An 18,350-nucleotide genomic window follows, 5' to 3' on the forward strand; every position below is an offset into this window, starting at 1 on the left:
TGAGAGGCTGAGGGCTGTTTTCAGGCTGGCGGGTGACTGAAGCTCCCAACTGCTCCTTTTTTTCTTTTTTTTTATTCTGGGCCAGCTTTAGCTCTGAGGCTTGGCTCCAGCTCTAAGGCCTCTGCTGCTGAAAGCAGGTATCTGGTTTGTTTGGGTTCTATAATCAAAACACTGTTTCAACTCCAGCTCTGAGATCCTGGCTAGCTGAAAGCAGGTTTCTGGGGTTTTGTTTAGCTTCTATATTTGTAACAATGTTTCAAACTGCAAGCTCAGAGGCTGGCAAGGCAGGCAGGGAACGTTGCAAGCCTCCATCACTGAAGCATGCAAGCCTCATGTTCGTTTCAAGCTGCCTGGCTGCTGGCGACCATCTTGGCTGGCAGTTAATATCGCCCTGATTAGCCAATGGGAAGGGTAGCGGATGTACGGCTAATTACCATGTTTCTCTTTTATTAGATAGGATATATATATATATTATTGCCAGAACCCCCTTCAGGGTGAGGGTCCCCACTGGGGTGCCTGGCCAGCCTGGGTGAGGGGCTGAGGGCTGTTTTCAGGCTCCCTCACCCCCTTCAGGGTGGGGGTCCTCACTGGGGTGCCTGGCCAGTCTGGATGAGGGGCTGAAGGCTGTTTTCAGGCTGCCTGCACCCCCTTCAGAGTGGGGGGCCCCACTGGGGTGCCTGGCCAGTCTGGATGAGGGAGGGGCTGAGGGCTGTTTTCAGGCAGGCCAAGCCTGCAACTGAAGCTCCCAGTATCTCCTTTTTTTCTTTTTTTTTTTATTCTGGGATTTATTTACCTTCTGTAATTGAAACTTTGTTGCGGCTCCAGCTCCGAGGTCAGCTGGCTGAAAGCAGGTATCTGGGGTTTGTTTAGCTTCTATAATTGCAACATTGTTGCTTAGAGTGCAGCTCAGAGCCTGGCTGCAGCAGGCCGGGAGCCTTGGCTTCCTCCATCACTGGAGCAAGCAAGCCTCTTGTTCGCTTCAGCTGCGTGGCTGCCAGCCGCCATCTTGGTTGGCAGTTAATTTGCATATTGCCCTGATTAGCCAATGGGAAGCGTAGCGGAGGTATGGTTAATTACCATGTTTGTCTATTATTAGATAGGAATATATATTTAAAATAATAATAATATCTCTGAAGACCAGGAGAAGCTGGTGAGTAGAGTGGAAAAGGAATAGAGTGGCTGAACTCTCTCATTCCTTTTGAACACTTTTATCATATGTATATGTTACATATTCCAGAAATTGAATAAAATAATACAAATAAATATTCACACACAAAAAAATTTTACTTTTAGATAAGTTGCCTGCAGACACCCTCATACATGGACAAAAGGAGGAAATGCAATATTGTTTATAACAGTAAAAAACTAGAAACTATCAGCCCTAACTGGTTTGGCTCAGTGGATAGAGCGTCGGCCTGTGGACTCAGGGGTCCCAGGTTCGATTCTGGTCAAGGGCATGTACCTTGGTTGCGGGCACATCCCCAGTAGGGGGTGTGCAAGAGGCAGCTGGTCGATGTTTCTCTCTCATCGATGTTTCTCATTCTCTTTCCCTCTCCCTTCCTCTCTGTAAAAAATCAATAAAATATATTTTTAAAAAAACTAGAAACAATCAAAATCTTCATCAATAGGGGAATAAGTATGTAAAATATGGAATAGCATATAAAAGATAGAGCAAGTAGAGATGATAGATCTAACATAAAATAAAGTTAAAGGAAATTAATTAGATTGATCTGTGTATAAACATGGAGTGACAAAACATGTTAAGTATTTAAAAGCATATTATACAATGTATTGGAGGCCTGGTGCATGAGATTTGTGCACTCAGGGGGTCCCTCTGCCCAGCCTGCATCCTCTCGCAGCCCGTGAGCCCTTGGGAGATGTCTGACTGCCAGCTTAGGCCCAAGCCATCAGTTGGACATCCTTAGGGCTGCCACAGAGGCAGGAGAGGCTCCTGCCACCGCCGCTGCACTCGCCAGCTGTGAGCCCGGTTTCTGGCTAAGCGGCACTCCCCCTGGTGGTCAGTGTGCATCATAGCAACTGGTCCTTTCACCATTTAGTCAATTTGCATATTAGGGCTTTTATTATATAGCATAAGATTTAGCTAGATTTTTTTTTTAACATACTAAGTCAAAATATAAAAATAGGCTAGAAGGATACCAAACTCAAACTGTAGTGGGGGGGAGGCAGGGTGGTGTTATAATAATTTATTTCTTAAACACAACTACCAGAAAATATAGAAGTAAAATGACAAAATGTTAAAAGTTTGAATTCTGGCTAACAGGCATATAAGTGTTTGTTGCATTATTCTTTGTGTTTTTCTATATTTTAAACAGCTCTAGAAATGTAAATAAATGTAAAATACAATTATCCAGCCATGGCTTTTTACTTTCTTTGTAAAGAATTTTTTTACTTTCTTTATAAAGGCAAGTAAATTCTAAACATTCAGTCTTGACATTATTAATAAGTAATCCTTTAAAAAAAATTTGTGTAAGAGGTTTTCGGGAAACTCTGGCTGTGGCTTCAGATTCCACTGCTCAGATGCAGCAGGATGGAACCATCATGAGAGAATGCAGGGAGTGTGACTCCTGCTAAGGCATGACTCCTGGTGCACACCCACTATTCACCCTCAATCCCTCGTTCCTCTGAATTCCTGTTAGCTACTCTGTTGAGGAAGCAGGAAGACTTGTCTCAAGGCATCCTCATTTTCCTGTGCCCTTTGCTCTTTAAGAAAAATAAAACATTCTGTAGGTGGAGCTTGTGAACAACACCTTCTTTAAAAACAGGAGTCTCCACGCTTACCTGACCACTTCAGTTCCAGTATCCTGCCCAGCAAAGAAGCAATTAGCCAAAATGATGCCTGGAGGTTTAACTGAAGCCAAACCTGCCACTCCAGAAGTTCAGGAGATTGCTGATGAGGTGAGTGATGCAACCCATGGAAAGGTTTGATCCAAAATCTTAGTTCCTAGGTTGGCCCTGGGTGATGTGGGGGAACGTGAAAATCAGAACACTGGGAAATGTGTAGTTTTGTTCAGGCTTTTTTACAACTAAAAGTCTTTTTAGATGAAACCACTGATAACCCCAATTGTGAGAATGATCTGGAGCAAGCCATGTCCCTTCTCTGGGACTCGGTTTCCCCATTTGTAAAAGAAGAACTTTTTATTGGATGATCTCTAAAGCTTTTACAATGTATGATTCTAGGATTTCTAACTGATGAAACTTTTTTAATCTCACCAAGTGGAGTCAACGTGTAATTAAAGTCTGAGGTTATTAACAATTTGATAAACTAGACTTCAAACTCACTGCAGAGAAATATTTTTAAATGGTTGAATGGAGAACAACATTGTAAAGGCAATCCGCTTACAAATTTCCTACAAACTTGGCCAAGTCGGCAATGTCTTAGTCTTTTAGTATTTAGAAGATGGAAAACTAGTAGAAAAGAGAAGTGGAATAGTCTATGGTGATTCTGAAATTGATCATGGTGAAAACAGAACTCTAAATGCTTTTTAGCAAGTTGATATGTTTTTTTCTAAGTGTTTGATTAACTATCCCCCATATAATAAAAGTGATTATATTGCATATTTTATGAAAAGGAAAATATATAAATTACTATTTTAGGATTGTATCATTTTCTATTTTCTTGTACCATTCTTTCTTTCTTTGCCTCTTTGATGCTTCATTCTATGACACTGTTGGGCCAACAAGATCAGCTTCTTGTGTAAGTGGAAGAGATGGGGTCCCCTATGTTAGAACCCTGAAAAGCTCTCTAAGAGATCAGATGCCTGGAATTCTACCATTCATTCTTTAGGGCTCAATATTCCTCTTCTAAGAGTCCTTTTGAAAAATACATACCTTGGAGCTTTCTTTTTCTTGGAGATGATAATATTAAGTCATTGATACTTTCATTTGAATCCCTGTATTGGGTCAGTATTCTCAAACTTGAATGCGCACAGGAATCACCTTGGGGGCTTGTTAAAATGCAGATTCTGACTCAAGTAATTCTGGGATGAGCCTGATAGTCTGCATTTACAACCAGCTCCCAGGTGAGGCCCATGCTGCTGCCCAGGACTTCACTGGCCTGCAGGACCAGAGATCCACAGTATCCTAAGAGACCTATGAGAGATGGGCTTTCTAAACTCAAAGTGCTGCCAAAAGCTTCTCAATTTCATTTGTGAGATGAAGATAGCATCTCTTGCCCTGCCGATCTCAGAGCTGGAAGGACTAAATAAGATAACTTGCATAAAAATTACTTGAAAACAAGAAATAAATAGCATAGATGAGGCGTCACAATTTCTTACTTCAAATTTTTGCCTGAAATCAGCCCTGACCCTGGAAAATCCCTATGAGACTCTTCAAGGATCAGAACTGTTCGGGGTTGGGGGGGATAACAGAGATTTAAAATATAGAGGATGCAGAAAATGTTAATGATTTTTAAAATTTTATTTATTTTTAATTTTTTAAATATATTTTTCTTGATTTCAGAGAGGAAAGGAGAGGGAGAGAGAGACAGAAGCATTAATGCTGACAGAGAATCATTGATTGGCTGCCTCCTGCACGCCCCACACTGGGGATTGAGCCCACAACCTGGGCATGTGCCCTAACAGGGAATCAAACCATGACCTCCTGGTTCATAGGTCTATGCTCAACCACTGGGCAATTTTAATTATTTTTAAAAGCCTGTCTTGGTTAGCAGCAATTTTTTTTTTTTTAAGAAGAAGCTATAAGAAGGCTTTATGGTTAATAACACCCATCTGGTGCTCGCTTCGGCAGCACATATACTAAAATTGGAACGATACAGAGAAGACTAGCATGGCCCCTGCACAAGGATGACATGCAAAGTCATGAAGCGTTCCATATTTCTTTTAAGAAAGAAAAAAAATAACACCCATCTGTGAGCCGGGTCTTAAATGATAAATTTAATTTGAAAGTGTGTTTCTTGCTGCACATCTCAGGCTCCAATCTTGTCAGAGAGTAGAATGAGAGAGAGGTATTTACAGTAGCTAATCACCCCAGAAAGGTACTTTGCAGTTTTTGTTTTGTTTTGTTGTTGTTTTTTAATATATTTTTATTGATTTCAAAGAGAGAGAGAGAGAGACATCAATGATGAGACAGAATCACTGGTGGGCTGCCTCCTGCAAGCCCCCCACTGGGGACTGAGCCCACAACCCAGGCATGTGCCCTAGACCAGAATTGAACCCAGGACCCTTCAGTCCCCAAGCCGACGCTTTATCCACTGAGCCAAACCAGCCAGGGTAGTACTTTGCGTTTTAAAAGCTTTCTCCTCCATTCAACTTCTCATTTGATCTTTAAAACCTCTGGGGCAGGGAGGAAAGGCATCGTGCCCATTTTTCAGAAGAGAAAACTGAGATTCAAAAATGTTAATAACCACCTTGTGAAGAAGCTAGCCTATCTCCAGATATTTGACCGCCTGCCTTTTCTATCCTACAGTGGCAGGAACAGGGAGAAGTACACGGGGTGAGGGAGATACCCTGGGGAGATAGCATGTGGCAAATTTGCTTCTCTGTGCAAGCAGCAGGCCTCAGATTTAAATCAATATGAGAAATGGATATCAATGACTCTTTCCTCTAATATCTCTCCTGTGTCAGCACTGTATTTTAGAGTATAGGAGATACAGAAGGACTGTAAGACATGGCTCCTGCCCTCAAGGAGTTTCCAGTCCATTTAGGGAAATCAAGATATCTGGAACATATAAAACAATCTCCAGTTAAGTACTTTTTCATAATCATAGGATTTGGACCAGGAACAAGATTAGAGATTGCTTGTCAAACCTCCTTACTTTCAGGTGAATAATTACTGTGTGGTAGTTCAGCTTCTCAGGTGTTAAACTCCCAATTATCCTTTATCTTCCCTCTCTCACAGGAGAGAGCCTTAGGGAACAATTTCCGATTAAGTGTTGGAAGATAGAGGAACAGTCCATTCGGAAGCACTTTATAGTTTAGGAAGCTCTTTCACACCAATTATATCATTTGTTCCCCCACAAACAATCCCAAGAGGCAGATATTACTGTAACCACTTTTAAGTGAGTAAATATAATCAACACCTTCAAGATTATAGAATTTAGTTAGGTCCCCCGGCAGAGCCTGGCACATCACATACCTAGTATGATTTGAGGGAGTCCCAGTCATTTACCTTATAGATTTGTTCCTTTGATTTTTTTTAATGTATTTCTATTTTGAAAAATCACTCGTTAAAATGCAGGTGTTTGGGGGGGAGCTGTTTATCAGCTTTCCCTGTTCTTACCAGAGAGCTTCTTAGTGGAATGCCAACTGAAAGAAGAACCCCATTGGTGAGGGAAGGGAAGGAAGGGGGAGGGTCATCTCATAGAGAGGGGAAAGCATCAAAAAATAAATGAGCCCTACCTAGTTTGTCTCAGTGGATAGAGCGTCAGCCTGCGGACCAAAGGGTCCCAGATTCAGCTCCAGTCAAGACCACATACTTTGGTTGCAGTCTCCTTTTTGGCCCAGGCCCTGGTCAGGGCTCATTCGGGAGGCAACCAATCTATGTGTTTCTCTCACATCGATGTTTCTCTCTGTCTCTTCCTCTCTCTTTCACTCTCCCTAAAAGTCAATGAAAAAATATCTTCAGGTGAGGATTAACAAAAAACAAAATTTACATAAAAATAAAAAATAAATTATAACTGCCTATTCAAGGAATTTGATATCAAAATGAAAGAGGGATGTTAGATGAGGTCAGAAAAAGATCAAACGAAGAGGTTTGGGTTCAGAAGATGAGCATTTCTGAAGAAGAAAAGAAATGAGAAGAAAAGAGTTTCCTCATTCTGAAGATAGCAGAGGCTGGATGGTAAGTGCAGAATCATTACCAAAGAGTTTTAAGGGTGCTTGGGACCAGAGTACACCTGAAAGGAACCTCCTCTTCCAAGATTCTCTATATCGGGGTCCTCAAACTACGGCCCGCGGGCCACATGCAAATACAAATATTGTATTTGTTCCCATTTTGTTTTTTTACTTCAAAATAAGATATGTGCAGTGTGCATAGGAATTTGTTCATAGTTGTTTTTTTTTTTAAACTATCGTCCGGCCCTCCAACGGTCTGAGGGACAGTGAACTGTACCCCTGTTTAAAAAGTTTGAGGACCCCTGCTCTATATCATTTGAGCATCTTGGCTACAACCTTCTTCTATCCTCTTTCCTATTTTGGGAGACAAGTTGTCATAAAATAACAAACCTAGTCTCTTCATTCAGAAAACATTGATTATGTACACAGTACTGTGTGAATTGCTATAGGGAGAGAAGGATTTTAGAGGATATAAAAATAGTCCCGCCCTCAGGGAAATTTATAAAATAGATTGGAGATAAGAGATACACACAAGGAAATAAAGAGTATATATATACCTCACCTATGAAAAGCCATAATACAGGGTGGGGCAAAAGTAGGTTTAGAGCTGTGAGTAGGCGAAAGAGTTTATTCTTGTATTATGATTTATGTACTAGTATGTTTTTCACACAAACAACTACACCTACTTTTGCCTCACCCTGTATATGTAATTAAGGACCAAATGAATGACCCTACTAGCAACAGCTTCTGCACCATTATCTTATCTTATTAAAACCATTGGGTAAAAAATCTGAAACTGTTTATGGGCAGAAAAAAAATGTTATTTCAATAATTATTTTTAGAAATAAGAGCTATTGTTACACAAGCATGGGTACATACACATAAAACACCCACACCAACGCACACACACATACCTAAGTCAAACCTGATTACTGAATACCATTCCTGGAATATACACTGATCGTGAGCTTCATTTGCCAGGACTCCACACAAACACCCCATCTGCATACCATATGGACACACCCCAGGGCTTAGCATGTCATGGCACTCACTCACACACAAATGTGTGTTCTACTCTGACTATAGCCTCCTCATCAATCACCTCTCCCACTGCCCCACACCCAGAGAACATGCCATTCAACCACCTACTTCAGAACACACATAGGCCCACCAGATCACTCACCCAGGCTGGACCCATGTGGGTGGTTCCATCCTCTCCTCCACCCTTATTTCCATGACCCGGTGAGCCAGTGGCATTCCAATCCTCAATTAGAGACCATGCCCACTGCCACCACTTCCTCCTCAGCTTCTACTCTGGATCCAGGAAACTTTGCTCAAGGAAGATGCAAAACCACAAAAAACTCACCCATTATAAATCTATGAATTCATGCCAACAAACAGCCACTACAGAACCTTGGGGTTGCCAAAACCGGTTTGGCTCAGTGGATAGAGCGTCGGCCTGCGGACTGAAAGGTCCCGATTCCGGTTCAAGGTTCGATTCCGGTCAAGGGCATGTACCTGGGTTGCGGGCACATCCCCAGTGGGAGATGTGCAAGAGGCAGCTGGTCGATGTTTCTCTCTCATCGATGTTTCTAACTCTCTATCTCTCTCCCTTCCTCTCTGTAAAAAATCAATAAAATATATATTAAAAAAAAAAAAAAAGAACCTTGGGGCTGCCAGAACACCATCTTTGTCATATCCTGTTGGTCCTTTTCTAGAAACTCCACGGAGATGGAGCTGGACCTTATGTCTCCTCAGTTCCTCAACCCCTCCCATCACCTTGGCCCCTCCGGCCGGTGTCTCGGTTCCTCTCTTAGAAGATCACAGTCATCCTGTGTAAGAACACCCCAGTTTACTTATCTGCTGCTGATCTCACTCCTCCCTCCAATCTCAGACTTTGTCCTCCTTTCTTAAGCCCTCCTCTCTTCTGTCAGATGCCATCACTTCTTGTACACCAGGTGCCTTGCCCCAAAATTCCTCCTTCCCTCAAAACATAGACAACAAATGCCCACGAGTCACCTCTCACCAGCCCCACTGTACTTTCACGCTGCTACCCAAACGCCCCTTCCTTACTCTCTAAAACTTCCCAAAATATGGTCTATCCATGCTGCCACCATTACCGTTCGATCCATTCTTTCCTAAACTATGCATAATTCAAATGATTCTGCAGACTGGTTATAGATAAGATAAACTCCTGGGTGTTGGGTGCAGCGTGGCTGGAATCCTCAGATGCCAGAGAACAAGGTGCCAAGGTTCATGCTCTGCAGCAATAAGAAATGCTGAACAGCCCTGGGGTAGATGTGTTTTACCAGGTGCTCCTCCCTGGCAGCATCCTTCCCCTAGCTGCGGCCCAAGCAGTACACCTACACTGTTTCTTCCAGCGCCTCAGCCACCACCAGGCGTGGCGGGCTGAGAAGGGTGAACACCAACTCAAGGTCTGTTCAGCTCAAGGTCTGTCAGTTTTCCACCAGGCTCCTGACCACCACTTCTGTTACCGGGAAAACCCCAGGTGGGCTGGGGCTACCTGTAGCTCTGTCCAATAACGAAGGCAGGGTTGAATCATGTAAGGCTTATATTGAGGAGGCCAGCCAACCAAGGAGACAGGAAGCTTACAAGCATCCAAAACCTGTCTTACAGCAAGGTGCAGGGGACAGGATTATAAAGGGGAAGGAGTTAGGGTGAGGCTGGGAACGGATGCTGCTACATGCAGAATTCAGCTATTGTTCTTGGTCGTCAGACGATGAGATAATGGCTTGACTCCTGATGGGGACGGCCTGGCCATGCTTAATGGTTCTGCTTGCTTGCTGGGTGCATTGGACATTGTCTGCAGCTGAGTCACCTCCTCCATCACTTTGCCCGGGATCAAAGGGAGTAGTACGCAGGTGCACTGGCCTAAGAAATGAAACAGAAAAACTTAACCCGCTGTTCCCATATAAGAAACTTAACCCTCTGTTCACGTAAGTATATGTATTCTAAGATTTAAAATTAATATAATTATTTTTCAGATTAATTCAGGTGCTCTATCTATCAGATTATAGTCCCCCCCCCCCATCACTCCCAGCTGGCTTTCACCCCTTAGCACTCATTCTGGGGGCCTCTCAGCACCAAGCTGCTTTCTGAAACAGGTTTCACTGAGCAGCTTTTTCCTACTCTCCCCCTTTTCCTGTTCCTCAGCTTCAATCTCATCACCTCAGGTTCATAGCATCCAACTCTAGAATAATACAAATCTGTTTTACTGGAAAGGGGGAGAGTTTTTACAGGTAATAAGTAAGTAGGTCCTCCATATCCACGGGCTTCACATCTGTGAATTCAACCAACCATGGATCAAAAACATTTTGGAAAAATAATCCCAGGAAGTTCCAAAAAGCAAAACTTGGGTTTGCCACGTGCCAAGCTCTATGCCGAAAACACAGGACTGAAACACGTGGTGACCTATATGCAAACACAGGCTATGTGCAAATACTGTACTCTGCTGTTTTATATAAGGGACTTGAGCATCTGCAGATTTGGGCATCTGCAGGAGGTCCTGGGACCAATGCTCCTCGGATTCCGAGGGACAAGTGTACAGCGAACCTGGAATCAGGGCACACACTCGGATAGGAGCAAACCAGGACCATCGAAATCAGCTCTCTCGTGGAAAACTCTGGACTTACAGACTGCACTGATACAATGGAAAGGTTACAGATTTAGATAGGACAGATAGAAATAAAAACTTCTGATATGTGATAAAAACAAGACCAAAAGACCAGACACCAGAAGGAGGACAGATAGCTGCAACAGATAAATCAGATACTTAAGTTGTCAGGCAAGGACTTGAAAATTTTAAGTAACTATAATTAGTAACTTATCAGCCTCAAGCAGTCATCTTCTCACAACCTCCGTTCTTTGTAAAAGAGGTTTAAATAGATAATTTGGGGTTTTGTGTAGAGATTAACCCTTTCCAACTCTTTCTAATGTGAGTGGTACACAGTGTTGGCTGAGGGTTAGGACAGGGGCAGCAGGCAGTAACCCCTTTCCTTAATTTCTCTCTCCACTCTTGCCCATCGTTCTCCTCTCTCTCTCTCCTGCACCCACTTCTTCCCGTTTCTGGTTTTTTCTCACTCTTTGTCTTCTTCCTCTTTCCATTTGAAGCTTATTTTATCCATCTCAGGATTACGGGAGAAACGAGTGGTAGGTAGTCCATGAACTGTTTGCCCCTCAAAAGTGGTCTGAGAATGCCTCGTTTGCAAATGTCTTCATCTTTGAAAACGGTTCTGGTACCCAAACTGAGCCACCAAAAAAGAAGTATTCAAAACATTTAGCGACTGATAGGAAGGCCTGGATGGCCTCGAGAGAACCCTAGATGCACTGGAGGCCTGACCAGAGCTGTGTATGCACATTAAATGCTTCAGGGAAGAGCAGGGAGGCAGTGTCCCAATAAATAAGGCATAGCAAACAACACATTTATTTCCTAGTAAATAATAGAAAAGGATTGAGATGAAAGGGGCACAAACATACAAATATAAAGACAACAGGAGATAGGTAAAGACCGCCTTAGAGACACCGACAAAACTTTGCAAGTTGAAAACAGATGAACATTGGAAAATGACTGAGCCATCTACACAGAGCCTAAGCCACAGAGGGGACCGTCTGAGCCAGAAGCAAGCAGATTCACATGCAGAGCTCCAAACTACCTCAAGCACCAGACAATGACTAAGAGGAGAGTGCGGTATGGGGCTAAAGCCAAGAGGATTGCTGAGAGATCTGTATGAGGGGCAGTCAGACTCCTCACTGTCCTCCATCCTACAAGGCAAGCTACTTCCTGTCCTCCACCCCAGCCTCTGCCAGAACTCTACTGTTAGCAGACACTGAGTCAGAGAGACCATGGTGGCCGCTAGTAGATGAGGCCCAGCTGAGAGCAGGAATGAAGGACCTACACTGGAAACTTGAATTCGGTAAAAGGATTCGGTATAGGATTTGAGACTTTCCTGCTCCCTTCTCAGTCTTGTTTCAAGAATTCTGACATCTAAGCTTATATTCCTCTATGATAGGCAGAATGGTGGCCATCCACATTTCTGAATCTTATAAATATGTTACCTTACATGGCAAAGGGACTTGCAGGTGTGATTAAATTAAGGATCTTGAGATGCGGTGTTTGAAATTTTGAGTCAGGATTTTTTTTAATGAAGTTGTAACTACTGCTCTCCCTTTTTTATTAATCAAAGGCTTATATAACTATGACAGCTTTGCCCATCAGAACATTACTGTACAGTAGGGCCTTGACTTACGAGTTTAATTCGTTCCGTGACGGAGCTCGTAACTCAAATTACTCGTATGTCAAATCAGTGTGACGTTCACTGTGCCAGCTAGCGGTGGGGTATCTGAAGCTGGCTTGTAACCTGAATTTTAGCTCGCAACTCAAAGCAAAAAATCGGCCGAGAGACAGCTTGTATCTTGAAAATCTCGTTAGTTGGGACACTCATAAGTCAAGGCCCCACTGTATTGCCTTACCATCATATCTTCACATTGAGTTGATGTACATGCAGCCTAAAGCAACAAAATTTGACCTTTTCGTGAGCCCATATAATCTTATTAAAAACTAGGTGCCCAGTGCACGAAATTCTCACATACTGGTAGCCCTCAGGGGATGTCCTACTGACAGCTTAGGCCTGCTCCCTGCTCTCCTTGGAGCCGGCTCAGCCCCTGCTCCCTTCGATCACCTGCTCACCCCTGCCCAGGCCTAAAGCCTTTGGCCAAGGGCATGGGCCCCCTCAGCTCTGATCACAGGCTCAGCCCTGCCCAGGAGCCCCCTGGCTCAGGCCCTTCCTAGGCTGCTCAGGGCCCACACGGGGTCTACCTTGGAGTGACCTGGGTGCCCAATGATGTTCCCGGGACCCAGGCCGCTGGTCACCTACATATTCAAATTAATCACCCTCTTAGTTGGGTTAATTTGCATACTCGCTCCTGATTGGCTGGTGGGTGTGGCTTGTGTGTGGTGGAGTGATGGTTAATTTGCATGTTTCTCTTTTATTAGTGTAGATAGGAGCTTTCCTTTCTTGCAAATATGAAAATAGCTCATAGATCTCATTGTCATCATTTAGGAACTTGAGGTCCTAGTTGTGTAAATCACATAAATGGAACCCAATATAGTTTTGATAATGTGTTTCTTCTTTTCTTTTCTTAAGGTTAAGCCACAGCTTGAAGCACAAACAAATGAGACTTATGAAGAATTTGAAGCCATAGAATACAAAACCCAAGTGGTTGCTGGAATAAATTACTACATCAAGGTTAGAGTTTAACATCCACTTTGGCACTAAAAGATATTGTATTTCTCACTTTATGTGAAGTTCCCTGTCACCTCTAACATATAACCTGTTCCTTCTCCTTGTCCTAAATCAAGATGCCCACCTAGCATACTTCCTAAGTAGTAAACTCTCAAATTTAAAAGATGACGGTATATTTATACCTTTTTGTTGTTGTTGTTGTTAATTTAGAAAGCCTTCTTATATTGATTCTTAACTTAATTTCCAGAAGTCGTGTAGAAAAAGATCTCATAAAAGTTCAGGTCCTGTTTAGCTTATGGCGATGGCTGCTTCATATGTGAAGAGGGAGACTGGAGGCCTGGTGGAGCCAGATGCTCTGCTAAAGTTTGCTCCACCTCAAAGCATTGTGATTTTCGTGTCCTCAATTAAGTGGGACTAAAGAATGCCTTGAATCATTGGTTGGGGAAATAATTTAAAGCATTTTTGCCCTGTTTGCATTTTGATTATTATAATTTAAATAATCTTCACAACTCAAATAAATAGACTAATTTAAATAATTTTTGCAACTTAAATGAATAGATTAAACTTGTGGCACTGACGGTTTAGTTTAAAACAGTGAAACATTAATATATATATATATATATATTTTTTTTAAATTTATTTCAGAGAGGAAGGAAGAGGGAGAGGGAGCGAGAAACATCAATGATGAGAGAGAAACATTGATCGCTGCCTCCTGCACACCCCACACTGGGAATCAAGCCTGCAACCTGGACATGTGCTCTGACCGGGAATTGAACCGTGACCTCCTGTTCACTCAACCACTGAGCCATGCCAGCTGGGCCATTAAAATAATTTTTTTATTAATTACATCTATATCATAAAGTAAATGATTTATTGATCTGGTTCTAACTGAAGAAAAAACTTGTGTAGTTACTGAGAGGGAACCAGTCCAACAAGTCAACCATAGATATTTGTGAGCCATTTTTGTCCTTTAGTATTGAGGAGATGGTAATTCTGATTTAATAAATAATGACAGCCCTAGCCGGTTTGGCTCAGTGGATAGAGCATCAGCCTGCTGACTGAAGGGTCCCGGGTTAGATTCTGGTCAAGGGCACATGCCCGGGTTGTGGGCTCTATCCCCAGTGTGGGGTGTGCAGGAGGCAGCCAATCAATGATTCTCTCTCATCATTGATGTTTCTATCTCTCTCTCCCTTTCCCTTCCTCTCTGAAATTAATAAAAATAAATTTAAAAATAGAAAAATAATAACAGACATTCAAATGTATTTACTTAATCTTTACTAAATTATTTGACCAGGGCACAGTCTGGCTTATTTCTCTTTAACAAACAACTACTTAAAATATAAAATTTTAAAAAATATTTTTAGCAATGGAAATAGCATAAGTGGTGTTAACCAGCTCAGCATGAGAAAATCACAGAACTGGGTCATGTAACTGGATTAGGCCAGTTCTACCAAATTTGAGCTCCTGAAATATGCCAGGCCCGGGGGTTGAGCACATGAATGAGAGCCTGCTTTCTTCATAGCTGGAAAAGAATGCTTTCCAATGAAAAGATGATTTTATTCAATAAGAAACATTTCCTCCAAATTGGGATCATTAATACTTTTTAATTAATCTAAGTGCATAACTTTCACATATTAATTAGCTCATGTATTTCTTTAAAAACTCATCAGAAAACTATCTTGAAATTTTCCTCCCTTAAGATCACCTTCCCCCCAACCCCCCCCCCCAAAAAAAACAAGAAAAAGAAAAAAGATCACCTGCCCAGTCTTAACCAGTTTCTTCTCTTCCCTTCCCTTTTCTTTCCCTACCCTCTTTTCCCTCCCAACTCTTTCCTTCTGCTATCAAATTTCTCCTATTGGATTATAGCCACTGGCCCCAATTCCCTCAGACTTCCTGTCAGTCTAGCTGTTAACCCCTTTGCTCTGAGCCACTCTCTTGATTTAAGGTGTTGCTGGTGATGTGACCTTCTCTGTTCTTCCTCAAGTACCCACCCAGAGGCAGGTGGTTTATACTTATTATTATTTTTATTTTATTTTATATTTTTTAATTTCTTTATTGATTAAGGTATTACATATGTGTCCTTATCCCCCCATACTTATTATTATTTTGCAGAGACTCAGCTACCAAGTTCAATAGGGCCAGTGATATCTGATATTCTTATATGAATGCCCGTTTAATGGGGATTGTAAAATTTTATCATTCAGTAAGATGTTTGAAGTAGAGTTTTAATTTAATCACATTTTCTAAATGTTACAATAATTGTTATATTTTATTAAATTCATTTTCTGTAAAAAAAAAAAAAAAAAAAAAAGGTGCGTGGTAAGAAGGAATTATTGTGAGCGTTGGTCCTGGGTTTGAACTCTTGCTTAACTTGTCCTGCTAATTAAAACCTGTGTGATTGCAGCTGCTCATCTTCTCTGAGCCTTCATTCCCTTATCTGCACAAAGCAGATAATAACCTACCTTTGCAGGGTTTTGTGTGGAATAAAATGAACCAAAAATTTACAAGCATGTAGAATGTACCAGGCACTGTTCTAAGAGCTGGGCTTGTATTATCTCATCTAATCCTCTCAACAAATATATTGGATAAGTATGATTATTTTTCTTGTATTACTGATGAGACAATTGAACCCTGAGAAAGTGAAGTAACTAACAATAACTATGAAAGCAGAACTCAGCCCTAGCCAGTTTGGCTCAGTGGATAGTGCATCAACCTGCAGACTGAAGGGTCCCAGGTTCAATTCCAGTCAAGGGCACATGCCTGGGTTGTACACTTGGTTTTCAGTAGGGGGCGTGCAAGAGGCAGCTGATCAATGATTCTCTCTTACCATTGATGTTTCTATTTCTCTCTTCTTCTCCCTTCCTCTCTGAAATCAATTAAAAAAGCATAACCCAGGGAGTCTGATGTTTAACTATTGCCTCTAATAGTATATGCCTAGAACAATTCTGCGTTTCTTCTCCCTTCTTAAATCATGTGGCAAATAAAGTGTGCCAGTTTGGGAGTCAGAATCACCAAAAAGGCTGTCACTTGTTTTTTTGCTCTGTGCATCTTTGAAAATGAAAGGCAACTTATCTGTGCCCAGATTATAGTCAAATATAAAATAAAACACTCCTTAGGGCCTTTGCCTCTTGCCATGGCTTTAACCTGCCCTTTCTCTCATAGAATAAGGTGGCAGGCTTATGAACACCAGGGGTCTAAGAAGGCGTGTCTAAGAATGCTGTTCCAGAAAAGCCATTGCAGCAAGGTCTTCAGGGTCTATAGATTCTCCCTTGTTAGATCCATGCAAATAAACCTCCTCCCCCCCCCCCTTTTTTATCTTTCAGGTGCGGGTAGGTCATGATAGTTATATTCACATAAAAATATTCAAACCTCTTCCTCAACAACAGCAGTCTTTGAAACTCACTGGTTACCAGACAGACAAAAGCAAGGACGATGAGCTGAAAGGCTTTTAGTGGAACGTTCAAAAAGCAACTGGATTCCTTCCATTAATGATGGAATTGTTAATAAATGCAACTATCAATAAAGAAACCTTCCTTTCTAAATAAATTAATCCTTTCAACTATCTGTCTGTTGCATTAAATAGTCATTACCTTTTCTTTCTCAAAATCAATGTTATTGCGTTAGAGCAGAAATTCCATACAAATTGATGTCAATTGGAAATCTTGTAAAAATTAGTCAGGCCTACGCAACTGGCTAAATAATACTACCCTCACCATGAGCCATCAGTGCCCTCTGGTTGCTGAGAATCTGACAAACCATCTCCACTCACATTTCAAATTTAAATCAGGTGTGTTACAAAACATTTTTATTTTGAAGCAATCTCAAATTAGACAAGTTACAAAAACACTTTTTTCCTGGACATTTGAGGGTAAGTTACCTATAATGACGCCCCATCACCAAAACTACTTTATTTTGCATTTCCTACAAACTAGTGTAGTCTCCTGAATAACTGATATACAACCACCAAAATCAGGAAATTAACACTGCTCCATTTACTTGCATCTTATCACCAAATAACATTCAAATTTCCCTAGTCATCCCCAAAGTGCCTTTTATTGCAAAACTAGAGGCCTGATGCATTAAATTCTTGCAAGGGGCTTGGCCCTCTCAGCCCCAGCTTCGTTCAGATTAGGTCATCCGAAAGGTTGTCTGGATGGTAGTTCTGCTGTTCAGCCATCTGGTCTAATTAGCATATTATGCTTTTATTATTATAGATGATCAGGTTCAAAGCCATGTGTTTCATTTAATTACCATTTTCTCTTTTTTAACACCTTTATTGAGATATAATTTGCATACCATACAATTTGCCAATAAAAGTATACAATTCAATGATTTTTGGTATATTCAAAATATGTACAACAATCATCACAGCCAATTTTAGGACATTTTCATCACTTCAAAAAGAAACCTCATGCCCTTTAGCTCTCATTCTCCTCCAAGCCCACAGCCTAAGTAGCCACTAATTTACTTTCTGCCTCTACAGATTTGCCTATTTTAGACATTTCATATATATGGAATCATACAATATGTGGTCTTTTGTAACTGGCTTCCTTCCTTTAGCAGCATGTTTTCAAAGCCCATATTGTAGCATATGCCAATATTTTATTCTATTTCATGGCCAAATAATATTCCATTTTATGGATATTCTACATTTTGATTATATATTGATCAGTTGGTGCATATTTGAGTTGCCCTCACCTTTTGACTATTATGAACAAGGCTGCTATATATATATGCTATATATATATATATATATATATATATAGCCTATCTAATAAAAGAGAAACATGGTAATTAGCATACGAATGCTACCCTTCCCATTGGCTAATCAGAGCAATATGCAAATTAACTGCAAGCCAAGATGGCGGCCGGCAGCCAGGCAGCTGGATGCTAACATGAGGCTTGCTTGCTTCAGTGACGCAGGACTCCAACATTCCCCGCCTGCCGCTGCCAGGCTCTGAGCTTGCAGTTTGAAACATTGTAACAAATATAGAAGCTAAACAAAACCCCAGAAACCAGCTTTCAGCAAGCCGGGATCTCAGAGCTGGAGTTGATATAGTGTATCGATTATAGAACCCAAACAAACCAGATACCTGCTTTCAGCAGCAGAGGCCTCAGAGCTGGAGCCAGAGCTAAAGTTGACCCAGAATAAAAAAGAAAAGAAAAAAAAGGAGCGGTTGGGAGCTTCAGTCGGCCTGAAAACAGCCCTCAGCCCCTCACCCAGACTGGCCAGGCACCCCAGTGGGGACCCCCACCCTGAAGGGTGTGTGATCAG

The 18,350-nt window shown here is 41.7% G+C and overlaps 1 protein-coding gene and 1 non-coding gene across 2 annotated transcripts; both read left to right on the forward strand.

Moving 5' to 3' along the window:
- Nucleotides 1–2,641: 2,641 nt before the first annotated feature.
- On the forward strand, nucleotides 2,642–16,639 carry CSTA (cystatin A). Its single transcript, XM_036352404.1, has 3 exons — nucleotides 2,642–2,916; nucleotides 12,977–13,078; nucleotides 16,399–16,639. The coding sequence occupies exons 1-3, from the start codon at nucleotides 2,851–2,853 to the stop codon at nucleotides 16,525–16,527; spliced, it is 297 nt and encodes a 98-aa protein (XP_036208297.1). The 5' UTR covers nucleotides 2,642–2,850; the 3' UTR covers nucleotides 16,528–16,639.
- LOC118677793 lies at nucleotides 4,752–4,858 on the forward strand. Its single transcript, XR_004974519.1, has one exon. It is a non-coding gene; the product is annotated as a U6 spliceosomal RNA (small nuclear RNA).
- Nucleotides 16,640–18,350: the final 1,711 nt, after the last annotated feature.

This window comes from Myotis myotis, unplaced genomic scaffold, assembly GCF_014108235.1.
Source record: "Myotis myotis isolate mMyoMyo1 unplaced genomic scaffold, mMyoMyo1.p scaffold_m19_p_2, whole genome shotgun sequence".
In the NCBI taxonomy this organism is placed as follows: domain Eukaryota; kingdom Metazoa; phylum Chordata; class Mammalia; order Chiroptera; family Vespertilionidae; genus Myotis; species Myotis myotis.